We start from the raw sequence: 16,028 nt of genomic DNA, 5'->3' as shown, positions 1-16,028 counted from the left end.
GATGCAGCTCGTGGCAGGCACACATCATTAATATTTGTCCGACTGAATTCCTGGAAACGGGCCTAGCACAAGGCTGCCCCGGGCACCCGGTTACCTCCTGGTTCACAGAGCGAGGGAACTATTTCAGCACGGTTAGGCTGCAGCACACTTCCTTGCCTCAATGCCCAATTACAAAATAAAACTGTTTTGCAAACCGTTCAGTCTTTAAGTTAAAAAAGCAACAAAAACCCGAAGCGTGGTATCTGTATGACTGTTCTTCCCCAGACTATACCTCTATCATCTAAAATCACAGATAACATGCAACTATGAGTACCAAATTTCACGCTCTTCAAAGAATTTCACTTCCCCATTCCTCACGCAGGACACTTGGTTGCCACCCAGAACTTACAAACCCAACAGCTTCTCAGATCTTCTGAGGACTGCAGTCTCCAGAAAGCCTTCAGTAAGCAGTTATACTTGACTGTAACACCACAGCCCGGAATTCTTCTAATTATTATGGGTTTGCCACCTCTCTCAGCTTACTTTATGCTTAAATAATCAAAAGGGGCTTCTAGGATCTGCCTAATCTGGTACCTCCCACAACAGGCTGGCTGTAGAACGTGTGAACAGAACCCCTTCCTTGTCAGCCTCTGGGGCATCCATGCCAGTGAGTGGCCACCTCCTTAAACAAGTACCAAAGAAGTTCAGCTTTATCATTTTCCACCCTTTTTTACTCTCTCTACCTTTCCTTGTAAACCCCTGCCTCTTGCTTTGAGGGCAGCTCCTTTTCACTGGCTGCTTCACAATTCACCTCCTACCGTGCTGCAGGACGACAAGGCACACCCCTCCGTGCTGAAAAAACACCCAGCAAATACATTACTCCTGAGAAATTATGCTAAAACAAAGAATACAAACACCTTTTGCCTGCCTCCCCCAGGTTTATGAAGTACACTGGAGAGCATCCCTCCAGAAATGCCGAATACAAGGTGAAGTGAACATTTACAGCTGCTGCTGCTACCACCACCAAGGAGAATTTCAGATTCAGAATTTCAGATTCCAGTTGTTGAGCCTCCCGTGTCTTACAGCAGTACAAACCACACGACTTCAGAATTTCACACCAACCAGAGCACCTTAAATAAATTATAGGCTAAGAGCTTGCTACATGGAGGTCAAATGACTTTTTACCCTGTGGTTGAAGGCAGCATGTCCATCACAGAAAGAAAGTTTTGTGGGTTTTTTGTTTTTTAATGGCAAAAGAAAGCTTACATCAAATGCAACTCCACCCCCTGCCATCTAGTAGCTTGTGTCATTCTCCTTTCTACTGCCTTTATGTTTACAGTTTATAACATTTTTCAATATTAAATCTTAAAAAAAATATAAAGGCTTACCTTGAAAACGGGTATATCCTAATGTTTCTCCTCGGAAACTCTTAAAATATTTTACTCCATAAACTATAATTGGTCTTCTAAGAATATGTGCAAGTACAAAAATGTGTGTCTGCTCCAAACTTGCTCCAGGCTGCACCAAACATAAACAAAGAGAACATCTGAAAAGGAACTTACTCTCTCTACTTTGAAATTTGAAAAACATTCTCCAAATTGAGACAGAATGCTTTTAAGAGTGATCTGGTTTGACAAAAATTGAAGTAGAGGACTATTACATGTCAGTTACAGATAAGCAAAGAAACATTTCAGCCTGCAAAATAACTTAATCATCTGTAATAATTCTTTGTCCCATCTCCCTGATTCAATCTAACATCTCATCCCGCAGTTAGTAGTGAAGTTCTGCAAAATATTTAGTCTAAAAATAAATTCACTTGTTTGGGGAAAGGTTAGGGTAAATATCTTTTGACGATGGGAAAAGAGCACGTCCAAAACAAATGACAGGAAAATAGCAACAATAAAAAACCACGCACATATGCTTTAGAAGAGGAGCTAAGCTATTCCTGTACTTGGAAGCTTATTGAGATGTAACTCTCATTTTGGAGAGGTGGTGTAAATACCAAATTGCCAAATTCTCAATAGTTTAAGCTTACAGATTTACAGGTATGTTCCAGGAGATGCATGTTGCAAGAGGTAGGCTATTAAGCAGACCATTACGTACTAGTTTACTCTACAAACTTCATTTTGACACCAACATAACACAACTTTTTCATACTGTACTGCCTAACAGTAAGATCAAAATAAATTATTTTTAAATGAAGTTTTCCCAACTTGGCTGGAAGAGCCTACTCACTAAGAGTTTAAGATCACTGGCTTCAGAGGAATGTTTTTCTTTCGAAAAGAAAACCCTTATTCCTGAAGAGCACTCTCAGTTCTTAAAATTTCTTTTCAGACAGATTAAAATATCCTTTCCAATGGCAGGCAATAAAGAAGTTTTCTTACCTGGCTTGCAAGAGAGAGTATGAATGCCCAATCTTCCTGCCACTGTTCCTCACGCAACGAGAAATGTAAACCAAAGCTTTGGGAATACCACGATTCCCATTCTTTCCAGCGTGTATAGAACCTAAAACATGGGGGGAAGGCACAGAATGGTGAAGACAAAGATATGCACTCGTACAAAAATACACGCTGTATGTCTGACAGCAGCACTCAGCCCTTATAACCCTTTATCCCATATCTGTAACAAACAGGAAGAAAGACAGCATACATCAGGAAAACAGGTCTGTGGGTAGTTTTTTTTGTTTGTTTGTTTAAAATCTTCATGAGACTCCATTTGCTAATCCTCATTTAAGAAATCACTTGGGATCGTCATGCCTGCAGCAAACATGCTGTAATAGATGCAGGTTCCTAACAGGCTCCTGGCTAGTTTGATAGTCTTGTAATAGCTTTTTTGAAGTCTGATTTAGCCTTATTTATTTTTGAAGTGTTGACCTATGGCAAACAAACCAAGACGTTCCATCTCATGTAAGACAATTACTCACTGTTCTCACACAAACAATACAGGTATTCTCTTCTTTAACCAGCTCATGTGCCAATTCACTCCACAGTGCCAGCAGATCAACTTCAAAAAGACTATAGTTAAGAAGCAGAATCTGTTTTATGTCAGCTTTTGGAGTAAAGAGGAGGGTAATATTACATGGGAGAGATATAGAGCAGCATGGATTGAAATTAAAGAATTAGATAGCAGAAAACACAACTGATCCCATTTCTACTAAGTCATAAGGTTTTAATTTCTGTTTTATTAAAAATAAGCACTTTATATGATACTTCAGTCCCAGTGTTTTACCTTTCTTAATCGACACAGAAAAATGACAGCTGTATTAAAGAGCATACGCTGGCTTTTTAGATTTTAAACTCCATCCAACCACTGTAGTACCGAAAGACCCCAGCTTCACATTAAGAACAGGGGTTTAGCCAAGACTGTGAAGCCAACACAATTATCGTGAGGATATACTATCCTCACAATAATACATGTACAGGGCATCTTCTGGACTTACCTGGATCTGTTTCTATTCAAATGGGGCCCTCGGGCCCAAGCTGGAGCCCCGGGGGCTGCCCCTGGCCCCCAGCAGCACGTCTGTGCTGGGCGGGTGCCGCAGCCCTGGCACAGGCTGCCCAGAGAGGGGCTGGGGGCTCCTCCTGGAGAGCTTCAAACCCACCGGGACCTGGGGCTGGGCACCCCGCTCAGGAGGTTTAGGAACCCAGAAAGGAATTCTGGCTGAAGTCTGATGTATTTTCACCACCCAATGCCAGTTAATTCTTGAAGAATTTCCATCTAGAGGCAGATGAGTTCCTATCAAGGACACAGCTCTGCAGACGTGTGCTGCTTTTCCTAATGACAAACTAGTACAGAGCATTATGCAGGCTGAAGGTGAGCAACTGCATTCCAACAGCTATAAAGGTGCGTATGAACCAGATGAAACACACCCCTGTGCTTTCAACATGAATAAATACTAAATTCAGAATAAAATGCAACCTCTGCCTAGACTATGAGCTGAAAAGCTTACCCAGACTTACTACACTGTAAATAACGAGTGTAATGTTTGACACGAGAGTAAGCCAACAACAGCTCACGTTAACATTTTGAAAGACTGGTTTAAAGCTCAGTAGTCTGCTGCACGCTTTTGCATACCGTGCTTGTTTTTGTTACCATAAAGCACAAAATCTGACCTGTCATAAATTTCTGTTCTGGCCTTAGAAGAACTGCCTGTGAGGCCAGGCACATTCCTGTGTGGTCAAGATGCACATTCCACTATAAACAACTGCAAAGCAGTGACAGAGCCATTCGGAGACACGATCTCAAGAGAAGAGCAAAGCACCTCTGCACTGCATCCAGCCCTGGATGCTAATTCTGAGCATTTGGAGAAACAGCAAGTAGCTGGGGGCAGCACTCACAAAGGCTACTTACACGTATCCCTACAGCTAACCTTCTTTGACTTCCTAAGAAAGGGGACAGGCTCTCTCTAGCACGCTGGCTGATAGTTTCTGTCCTTAATGGTAAGAACAAAAAAAAAATTGACCTCCTCTGCCTTACGTTAGCCTTCACCAATATCCTGCCTTAGTCCCATTGCTCACTTGGTGTTGGTGCAGACCAGCTGGGTTCCAACTATGAAGGTTCTCCTTCCAGAGGCAAACCTCAGTATTGGAGTAAAGAAGGTTGCCAGTGTAAAACACCACAAGTTAATTCGGAAAGATACGTTAATTCTACAGCCAAATGACAGCACTAGTGAAATGCCAACACTCGGTGCTTTACTGCCATTATTTGAGCAGACAGAACAGGAACAAAAAGAGCAGTACTGAATAAAGCTGTAACTCAGCAGATGGAAGGAAAACACTGAAAACTTTATATAGGAATTAAATGCTAACTTCTAACAATCTTCTGCAAACTGTCCACTGACAGCAACAACACACAGCATGTACATGATCTGCATTGAAGTACATGGAAATTCCACTTCTAACTGCTGCTAGTGCACTCCTGACAAGCACACAGCGTGAAATATTTACTTTGTTTTACCTGCTCCTTGCTGAAGACCACAAACCGTGACTGATGTCAGGACGCCCAAGTTTCCAGCGGTGTGTTTAAAACAAACTAGAACTAGATTATGACGTGAATCACACTGATCCAACACCTTTGATCCACAGAGCCCAGAACAAATTTGCCTTTTTTTTTTGTTGTTGGCATACTACAATCAGCTACTGTGCTATGTGGAAAGCTGTCCCAAGCTGGCATAAAAACTCACCAATGTGAGCAGTCGTGTAAACTGTCGTGAAGAGCTTTCCGCAGCACTGAATCTTTGTCGTAAATGCCCCAAGTAGCTTGTAGTACTGAATCCAGCAGGCAGTCCCCTGCAGTCCGATTCCAAAGTGCATATAACCTGCTGTCCAAGCGGGTGCCCAGTTCCAGCGACCAGTTAATGATGGGAGATTCCTCTTCTAGCTCTGCAATATGACAGCGTCTTAAAAATCTCGCTTGCTTTTGAAGTCTCTGAATCCAAACAGCACATTAATGGCATAATCTCACCGATTTACCCATTTACATGAATAAAACTAATTTTCCCTCATGCTACAAATGTAGATGAACTGCAGCAGCAAAAGGAACTTCCCTGGGCTATGTGCTGTCAGGAAAAGGAAAAAAAACATGCTAGCCTTAAAGAAACATCACATCAATTGCCTGAGGATTGCTACCAAAGAAGAAAACTGTTCAATTTTCTTTAAAGAGCACGTGACTTGAAGCTGTAAAGCTAACAAGCAAGCTAACAACAGAAGGACACACAATGAAATCCAAAGATGCATTATAAATAATTTCTAAGACTCCATTCTCGCTCTGCCTCTTATATAGAATGTGAACATTAAAATAATTTCAGGGTGGAGATTAACTTGAAAGCATCAAATCTGTATTGAAAACACAACTTCAGGCAAAAATGCCATACTTATACATGTACATTTTATTGAAGAGAAATATTCTCTACTGCCAAGCAAAGAGAAATTCTAGCCATTCTCAAGAACATTTACCTTTCTGAACATCTCTATCAAGTACTTCATCAAATAACTTCTCTTGGACTGTGGGCGGTAAGTCTTCAATATCTGGAAAAATTGGAAAATAAAAAAGTCACTTAATGTTACCATAAAAGAGAAATGTTGCCAGTTGATGCTCAGGAGAATTTAACAGCTTTTGCCCTACCATCCCTAATGCCTTTTTGTAAAAGCTCATCTTTCAGATCTGCCCTTTGCGATCACAGGCTTCACAGAGCACACTATTTTAAAATGGAGATCTCAGAGTGACCGTCACACCTCTTACACAGAAAGGATCATCTCAGTACACATGGAGTAAGAACAGATTTCTCTGAAGGCAAAAGTGAAGTAGGGAACCACACTGACATGGAAAAAAAAAAAAAAAAGAGCATTTTCACCCCTACTGTATTTAGGACCGCTTCAATTCAGAGTAGCGGTTTTCCACCTTTCTGGAAGTCTTCCCCTGTCTGGTCTCACCCAGTGGTACTGTTTGCCAGGGGACTTGGTCTCATACAGAAGACCAACTTTCAGGCATTGCATGTAGGCATCAGCAAAATAGTTTAGATAACCCCAACAGTCTGCAGGCCACAGCTTGCAGGCTAGAAGACAAAAAATGAGAAAACTACAGAGCTGGGGCATGGGAAGTACCAGTGCTAGCAAGTGATCCAAGAGCCTTGCAAACAAAACCTGCAACTATACATCTGCATTAAAGAAAGGTGAAGTTGCATAATGGGAAAAACTTTTGTGATTCCTGTATCTTGTCAAACAATCATCACTATTACACCTGCTCAAATTCCAGCATGCTTCTTTTTACAGGGCAAAAATATAGATTACATACCTGCACATGCACACAGACATGCATAAGGGCCTCAATATTGTCTATTGTATGGAAAAGGTAAGGGGATAAAAATAAGACAGGTTTGCAACCACTTAGCCACAGGAGGTTCCAGACAGAATTCTTAATGCTACCGCTTTATAAAAAGGACAGATGAATCTAGTGATCCGTAGAATTTACATCTATCTATTTCTTACCTCCAGTAATACTTCTATTAAAGGAAAACAGCTAATGAAATTAAAAAACAAAAAACAACAACAACTAATAATTATTGGTTTTGTTTGGTTTGTTAATGGGCAAGCAGTTGAAAAGCATTCTCTTGATATCAGAGTACCTCCAAGTACTCAAAAAGTGTTACTGCTATAATCAGTACATATCTAAGTGGCAGCTCTGGGCCTTACAGGAAAGGACTGAAAACTAACATAGTTAGGGGAAAAATCCTATGAGAGCCCAGAAACATCTGAGCTCCCATCTTTACAAAGCCTTTCCCTACATGACTCAACTTTTCTTCCATTTCCTCATGTCTAAAGAGAATAACAACTTCACAAGAATGATGTACGGAAATCAAAATACACGTCCAAAACAACTCTCAAGTAGCTTACAGGAACAAATCAAACAGCCAAAAAACCCAACCACCCAGCAGCAAGAATTTCACAGCTACCTGCAGGTAACGTAAACGTCACAAGGTCAGTCAGAAAATAGCAAGCGAAGTCTCCCTTCCGCTGATGAAGAGACGCAGCGATTTCACGACGAATTTGTTCTGTGACCTCTGGACACACCATGGCAGGAATGCACTTCGCTGCATGCTGTGACACCTGGAACACAACAGTTACTGCACTCAGGTTGTTTCTAGTTAGGTGCGAAGACTTGGAGTCATCTCCATCAAGGAAAAGTATTTTTTTAGTAAGTGCTGCAATGAAGTTATAAAAAATTATACTCTGAAGGATACAATGCACAGTTACTCTCAATTAATTAATGTCTCACTTAGAACGTACCTGATAGCAGAACTGGCTAAAAATCTCTTTAAATCAAAGAACTGAATTAACAGATGACCTCTTCCAGTAGAAATAAGAAAGCGAGAAAAGCAACAGATAATAAATGTACCTCAAAATCTATACGTGAGCCCTGACTACATTTAACATTACAATTCATTACCATAGCACAGACAGTTTCCTACTGAGAAGCTTCCCAAAAGTTATTAGTGTAAGACACCTTTATCTGGATTCTACCTAGAGGCAGAAGGAACTCATACAGTGATACAGGGCAAGTGACATCGGGGTGACACTGGGTATTTAAACAAATCTTTAGAAGATATTTTCTCTAATGAAGACCCTAGCAAAGGAAGGTATCACTATGGCTCAAGTAGTGTCAGACATTTTCAGATTCTTAAGTATTTCTAAGAACTGATAATCTTAGAAGTTTTTCTGTTTGTTTTTGTTTTTCAGCAAATTAACTTTATCCACGCAGAAAACTATGTGAGCTGCACAAAAAGTCCTGGTATTAGTCAGATGTAAGTATGTGCCCGTCAAGACTTTAGGTCCATTTGTCTTGCTTCATCTGCTCTGTTTAATTACTCAACTCTACACATTCCACCATCCTCATGCCCTTCTTCTGAGGCAGGCTGCTTTCCTCATGAACACATGCTTCAGAATTGCATTACGCATCAAAACAGGGAGGGCAGCAGGCAGAATAAAGGAGGAGCAACAGCAGAATAAAATTTTTGTCTTTGATCAGGTGAGAAACTAAGTCAGAGAATGAAGAAACCAAGAAACATAACAACAGCTGTGGGCCTCCTACGAGGGAAAGGTGGACCATGGGCTAAGATCACCAGAAGGAAGGTGCTCCAGAGGGAAAAAAAAAAAAATCACAAGGAACTGGAACATGCCAGAGCAAGGAGGCAAAGGAACCAACTAGTCTAGGCAGCAGGGAAGAGTGGAAAAATGGAGTAATTTTGCAAAGCAAGGTATTTGCTCCCAGGAATCCCAGGGAGGAAAGAAAGGAGCACTTCATTGCCAGGTAGACTTATTCATTAACAAAACTCAGAAAAAATTAAGCTGCCATTGATCTCAGAGCTCTGCCTTTGGGGCATTTCCTCTCCCCCACCCAAGGCACAGGAAGCCACACAATAGCTAGCAGCTTCCACGCCAGTGAGGTCAGGACACGTGCCACGACTGCACCTTTTAATAGGCGAGCTGAGCGTCCTCGAGACCACCAGATCCAGACAGTTTTTAAGTAAAATTGCTTCTCAGGGAGAAACATCCAAGAGCAAAAAGGTGCAAGGCAGCAGCTCACATCCTCAAACAACAGCAGCATCTATCTGCTGGCACATCACGTTCCATGTCCCTGGCTGCATACAATGGCCCCGTTACACCAGGTTCCCATTTGCTCTGTGCAGCAGCCCACGTAACTCACCTCCGTGAGCAGGATGGCGAGCATGTCCTGTCTCTGGAAGCGGATCGCCAGGTGCACGAGCGTGTACCCCACGTCAAAAGCCGAGGGACGATTCAGCAGGCGTACTTCATCTGCGGTAAGCTGGCGGGCAATGTCTCCTCCTGACGACTTGTAAGCTTCCACAGCAGCTAAATCACCTTCTACCACTCCTGGAGGGAGAGTAAATAATTGGAAATCAATTTGTTGTAGAGAACAAACGGGCTGCTCTGGATCAAGCCCTTATGTAATAGTTTGCTTCTACATAGTCTAATGCAGACCTAACACACAAAAATCAATTGAATATCAAGAAACTTGCAAATGATCTTTTTTTCCAAAGGGAAACGAGAAAAAAAGTATCTATATTTAAACTTACCTTGCCTTCTAGGCTCTCTCTACTACCTAAAATAGTTGGGAGATATGGCTATCAAGAGGTGCTAAGGACCCTTGTGCCAGGAAGCAGCTAGCAGAACACACTCGCTATCGTTTCATTTGATCAACAGCACTGACAGAAGGTCGTTCATTCCTAGTACAGAGGTTACTTTATTGTATCTTCCCCCTGTTCACTTATCTTAAAAACAAACCAATAGATCTAAGAAGTCAAACACTTAATGTGGTTTTTGAAATAAGCCTTTCTTCCCCCCTTCCAAGTATGGTTTAGGATAGCATTGTAAGAGGACACAGTACACATTTCTCTTCAGCTCATGGTAACTTACAGCTACCATTCAGTTCTTCCCTTTGAGAGTAATGATATAAAGAATAATTCAATAGAGAATTAAAGATAAACCACACCCACAGACACACAATGTGGTAGTTTCTAAAGCAAGATAATGAAAAAGCCCCAAAATTTTCTACAGGCAATCTAACTCATGTGCCACATTCATATCAAGACCATTCATGCTGAACGCATTCCTTAGCTGCAATTATCAGGATCCATCATCTACAAGGTGTGGTGGAATCATCTCTAACAGCATCGACTCCAGTATCAGACTTTATAGTTGAGGGATTTTGAAATTAAGATCTTATTTTAGATAGCATTACGCTGTTTTCTTGTGGAGCACGAGCTAAAGAAGCAGAACCTTGAAGCCATTTTTAATGAGAAAGAAACAGAGCACTTCTAACTCACCGTTACAAACCCCAATTTGCAGCAGCTCACAAGCAGAAGAACACAGACCCCAAAACCAAGAAAACCCTCTCCCCATTTTCTGCAGCTACACCTCTGTGCCAGTTGGTAGGTCAGCAGCAGAGCTGGTATTTACCCACAGCCCATGGCACTGGAAGAGGCAACAAGTCTTTCCTTCACTCAACTTCACAAAGACTCAAAAATCCATCAGGAGGGAAGGGGGAAGTCTCAACCAGGGCACTCACTCCTGCTCAGGATTTTGAAGAATTCAACCAGCAGACAGAAAAGGAAAAGAAGCGCCCACTACCAGGGAAGAAGAACACTACCCACTGCATGGCTGCTTAGTCCAGGACTTGGCAAAGCGTTCTTCAGTTGACCAGCAAGTTCATCATTTAAACAATTTATAAATTAATACAATTAATATCAGTTGCAAGACAATTCTCTTCAAAGTTACCAGCCCTACTTACTGAGCCTCTACAGCTGGAAGTTAGATTACTCATTTCAAGGGCAGTCAAAAGCAACAAATCCAACCTCAAGTTTCAGTCATGCATCTACCACCTTCCCAAGCACTCCGAGGTCCCATTGCTTGTCACTGAAAAGCACTCTCACAGGTTAATGTTTCAAGACCCTAAAAACAATTAGAGGACCACACCATGGGATATATATGACCAACACAATCGTGTTCCCATTACGTTTCCACTTCTGGGTGGACGTGAGGCATGCTCAGGGGGAAGGTTCGGGTCTGTCAGTGCACACTGCGTTCATCCCAAGGATGCCACCTGCAGCATTTCACTTCCACACAGATCTTGAAATCACAGTTTCTCACGACTTATTTTCTTAAGTGGAATTACACCGTGGCTTCGGCTCAAGATCACCAGTTAGCAAACAGACAAGGAACCACACGGAAAGAAGAATCCTGATGGAAGAGCAGACTCTCTGCTGCCTCATGACACCATTTGTGTTGTTCTATTGATTTAGGGACAACATCTTGCTAAAGCTTAGCAGTCACTTTGTACCCATATATTTTGAACACATCTAAATTAAAAGAATCAAACATCCCATGTGATCCCAAACGATTTTTTGGTGACAGATCAGACCCCAAAATTCCCAGCAGTTGCAGTGCACCAGGCTGCCAAGTACACACTGCAGCACAGCACACACTGAAAGCCCTCAGACAGTGCCCGGGCAATTTGTATTTGTCATTATTCCCCTTAAATTCCCCCGGAGAGCTGCTACAGCAGCTTCCTACCATCAGGCCTCAGCAGGGACTGATGCTGGGAGGCATCAGAGGTTTTGCAATGCCTTCAAGCACTCACTGCAAGCTGCAACAAGGCCCTAAATCCATGACATGTGCTGCACGCGGGACTGCCAGTTCCTGCAGTCTATTCCCAAGCCTTGCAGTACTTGGCATTCCCAGAAGTTCCTTCCATCTCCTAGAATTAATTACTGAAGTTATGTAAGTTTTCATTTGAAGAGCACGTTTCTAAATCTCACTGGTGGGATTTCAGCTAATGACAATACAGATGTGACAAATGGGCAAGCAACACATGCTTTCTAGACCTTATTTTTAAAATTGAGATTGTAGATGTGCTTTAGGGATGGGGTCGGCAACGCTGAGAGTTAAATAACAGTGAAGGTGCCCTAAAGGATGCATCAAGAGAGTGGTTACAGATCTGAAGGAGAGGGGACCTGCAAGCACCAGATCTGGTCAGCTTTTTTCTTTAACCCAAGCAGCCAAATAACTAAAGAAAGAAGTGGCAGCAGCTCCCTTTTACCACAAATCGATGCAAACTTGCTTCTGGATGCACCATGAGGTGTGCCCTAGCTCTGCAGTAACAGAGTCCCAGCAGATGAACTCAAGGCACACAAAATCAAACCATACTGGGCTTGTTTTGCACACTCTGTCTCCTTATAAGAAGTTTGCAAACCTGCTGCCTGCTGTAATGCCTGGTGCTCATCTGCACCAAAATACTCCGAGCGTCGCTACAGCACTGCCTCTTCCGTGGTCACCACAAGCCTCTTCGGCCCAAATCTCTCTTCCTACCCAAATATCTCCCCCATTTGAGCTCCTTCAAACATGTTTTTGTTGACAAGGGGAGGCACATTCCTGGGGCTTTGATTCCTATCAGATGGATGGATGATAGCCTCCAATTCAATGCTTTATTTCAATACAGCTCAACAAAACGCTATTTACAAGCAACATTACAGCAGTGTTTACCGCTGCCATAATTCACTACGTTTCCTAAACCACGAGTGCCTGATTAGCTAAACAAGCAGCCTTTGAATCGTGTCCCGACACAGCCTGTGCCAGCTGGATGGCTCCCCGCGGACACCCACCGCATTCCTCGCGCCGGGGAAATGTCAGAGGAAGAGTGGCATTTGCCTCCAGATTGTTCACATTGCATCCCCCGTGCGCAGGGCTGCGGCTGGGGCACAGCTCGGATTGTTTACACCAGCTCCAGAGGGATCCTTACACCTCCGGGTACGCTCCTGAGCCACAGCGAGGGGAGTTTTTTCTTTAAGGTGCGTTCCAGAAGCGCGTTCCCTTGCACAACCCAAGGTTTTTTCTTCCACTAGTAAAGCCCAAGCTCTTGCAGACAGCTCAGACCTGGAACACACAACCTGTGTTCCCGTAAGACAACAGCCTTTTTCAAAAACCTTCTTAATCTCCCAGTTTAAAACATATTAATTACCCACTAACGACTGTTTGCACAAGGCTGCTCCTGCTAGAACCGTTACAGCATCTCCATCAGATAGCAGCTGTTATCTCTGCTCGGGTTTAATAACCCCGTAATTAGGCTAGTTGCAAAAACTACAACTACTGCAGCTAGGACACTAGTACATTTATTCTTCAGAAAATGTAAATATTTGCAAGGTTTAGTGCAGCTAAGCAAACCTGGAAACACACGACAGCTTACGAGCTACCTACAAAGCCAAATCCTACTGGCCATAATTGCACAGTCTCCATGATTTCAAAGCCACCAGGTGTAAAGCTCACAAAGAAAACACCGTGCAGCAGCCTTGATTTACTTGGCCCTTTCTGGAGCACGCACTCTTGCACAGGCAGCTGAGAGGGACAAAACTGGGCAAAACTGGAACACGGGGGCAGGACAGGGAGCCACCAGCTCCTCCAACAGCCCCCAGGTTTAAATTCACAGGGAAAGACTGAAGGCAAGCAAGGACAGAGAATATTAACCCTCAATTCAACCATGTTTGCTGTCAGTTTCCTTACAGACACCGTGGGTCAGGCAGCAACGGGCTGCAGCAGGCTCCTGACCCCAAAAGCTGTAAAACACCGCCCCATAAGAGGCACACATGTGTGCACAACAGCGCAGGCACTCTCAGTCTTTGAAGAGGTTGGAACAGGATTAAGCTGAAATAAAATAAACCAACATAAAGACAAGGAATATCCCCAACATACCTGCTTGAATAAATACAGCTTTTCTGCTACATTAATGGAAAAGCGTGAACAAGCCTTTGGGGTCAGATAAAATATCTGAACAACAACATGAAAATGGGAGCTTTTTGAATCAATGAACCTGTTGTATTTCTTAGTTCCTCAAGCTCTGCAACTCGCATCAACTTAAAAATAGGCAGCTTCCAAGAAGGCAGGTACCTCAGCCTGGATGCCAACCAGTGCCTGATGTTCTCCTTTCCATGCAAGCAGCCCCTGCACCTACACGTTATGCACACAGCGTGTCCCCAGCACGTTATCACAAGGCAGAGCAGAGCACACGTGAAGACCTGCTGGAGGAGGTCCCTGTGCCCTCTCCTGTCTGTCAGATGTCTCCAACCCCCAGCTGCACTGGCGGCTGATCACTTGCACAGTTGTACCCTAAACAGAGGCAGAACAGAGAAGTATGAATGATTTTTGAAGTTAGCTATTGGTTGTTTCCAGGGCAAATGACTATTCTTGATCATTGCTCAGGTATCTTTAGCATAAAACATCACTGAGCCTTTAAAAGAAAGAGTCAAGAGGCCAAAGGAAAAATTCCCTGCTGTGCTGGCCCTGGCTAATCACCTGTGGGTGACTGACTCACACTCACTTCCCCCAGACACGTCAGGAGAGCCTGAAGTGACCCCAGGAAGGAGCAATGCATGGCCTTCCCTGCACTTGTTTCCACCCATACGCTTCCCACTCCCTCATTACAGCTCTGACAAACCCACAGCAGGGTTCAGGGGACGAGGAAACTGCTCTGGGTTTGCTAACCAGCAACCCAAGAACCACCCCTCACTGTAACAGCCCTCAGTCCAACTTAGCAAGCTTGCTTTGCATCAGCAGCACTGCTTTCCAGGCGCACTGCACCAAACACACACAGGAGGAGGACAGCAAGGAGCAGCTCAGAGCACCACCTGGGTGGCAGTGCCAGCTGGGAGCAGGGACATCGGGCCCTCCAGGCTGCTCTCTCCTTCCCCACTAGGCTGGTGGGATGCTTGGGTAAGACACCTGGCACTGCCTCTGAAAATATGAGAGAGGGACAGGAAAAAAATAAGAAAGTTGACAAAGGCAAAGCTAAGCAGGCACACGCTGGAATATCAGGAATGTGCACGCAGTCCTTTTAAGGATGCACGGCAAAACAAGATTCATTACGGATTGCTCCAAATATTTGGGGTTTGTTTAGGAAACATACTCCTCGTTGTTTCTCTCAGACACAGAGGAGGAATGCATGCCGCGTTGATTTTGGAGACGCCATCTGCAGCAGAAAGCCTGGCCCACGATGGAAGCTACCTTACTGACCTGAGCTGGGAAAGCAAAGCACTTCTGCAGCAGTTAATAAGCAGGAGCAGAGGAAAATGGAAAAGGAGAAGAAATACAGCTTACCCTCAACCTGTGAGCTACAGTTCAAGCTCAGGAGTTAACCACGTACCCCGAGAACCCCCAGAAGCGCCCTGCAGCACCCACACTCTGCCAGTGCCACTGCGAGAGGCCAGCCCTGAAGCACCACACCCCAAACTCTACAGGTACTGGGGCTGAGACCATCCTAATACTATTTTGCAACTGTGTTTGCCTAAAAACTGACAAGCACTCAGCTCAGCTCAAAATTCACAGCAGCTCCCCAGCTGGCTAGCAAACAATAAGTTATTAAGCCACAATAACTCAGTTGATTTGGCTGGTAAGAACATGTGCTTCAGGCCAAACTGTCCAAGCAAGATTCAAGTTGTTTTAAACACATCAGACCAAGACAACAAAACAACCAGCACGACTGTGGCTCGCTGCTCTTCGAATTACTGAGCTGGTACACCCCTCCCACACAGATGTGCTCTGCAAAGCATCCAGAGAGCCCAGCACACAAGATGATGCGAAGCTTTAAGTGGTCCTTCCTAAGGTAATTCCTGCTGCCAGCAAAGTGAAATTCTGAAATTAAGGACTCATTATTAACAGCTTTGGTTGCCTTTTTTTTCCTTTTCTAACTTAAAGTAGAGTAAATTTAAGTTACAGAGAGGAATCCATGAACTCTTCCAGCAGAACAGTAGTGAGATTCAGCACACACAGCTCCATCTGAACCACAGCTTTCTCACTAAGTTACCAGGACACCTCCGAGATACCTTCGAACTATTTTAATTTGAGGGGAACCAACTCACCCGTGCCTTACAGGATCTGTACAGTTTTAAATTTCACTTGCAAACTCATCAGCACAAGCAACTTTAAACACAGATAGGTTCACATTCTGAAACAGAAGATTACCACCATGCCCACATTAAGTCTGAA

The 16,028-nt window shown here is 43.6% G+C and overlaps 1 protein-coding gene across 4 annotated transcripts in view; it reads right to left on the bottom strand.

The window, feature by feature from the left end:
- ZRANB1 (zinc finger RANBP2-type containing 1) overlaps positions 1-16,028 on the bottom strand; it is a 35,397-nt gene that overhangs the window by 5,484 nt on the left and 13,885 nt on the right. For all 4 annotated transcript variants that reach the window (XM_038180804.2, XM_072039900.1, XM_038180803.2 and 1 more), the window contains 6 exons: positions 9,181-9,368; positions 7,430-7,583; positions 5,934-6,005; positions 5,162-5,360; positions 2,364-2,484; positions 1,368-1,497 (listed from right to left, as the gene is read on the bottom strand). In XM_038180804.2, the coding sequence (XP_038036732.1) occupies positions 1,368-1,497; positions 2,364-2,484; positions 5,162-5,360; positions 5,934-6,005; positions 7,430-7,583; positions 9,181-9,368 (864 nt within the window). The remainder of the gene's footprint in view (positions 1-1,367; positions 1,498-2,363; positions 2,485-5,161; positions 5,361-5,933; positions 6,006-7,429; positions 7,584-9,180; positions 9,369-16,028) is intronic.

Source organism: Anas platyrhynchos, chromosome 6, assembly GCF_047663525.1.
Source record: "Anas platyrhynchos isolate ZD024472 breed Pekin duck chromosome 6, IASCAAS_PekinDuck_T2T, whole genome shotgun sequence".
Classification (NCBI taxonomy): Eukaryota; Metazoa; Chordata; class Aves; order Anseriformes; family Anatidae; genus Anas; species Anas platyrhynchos.
This window is presented reverse-complemented; position numbering and strand designations above follow the sequence as displayed.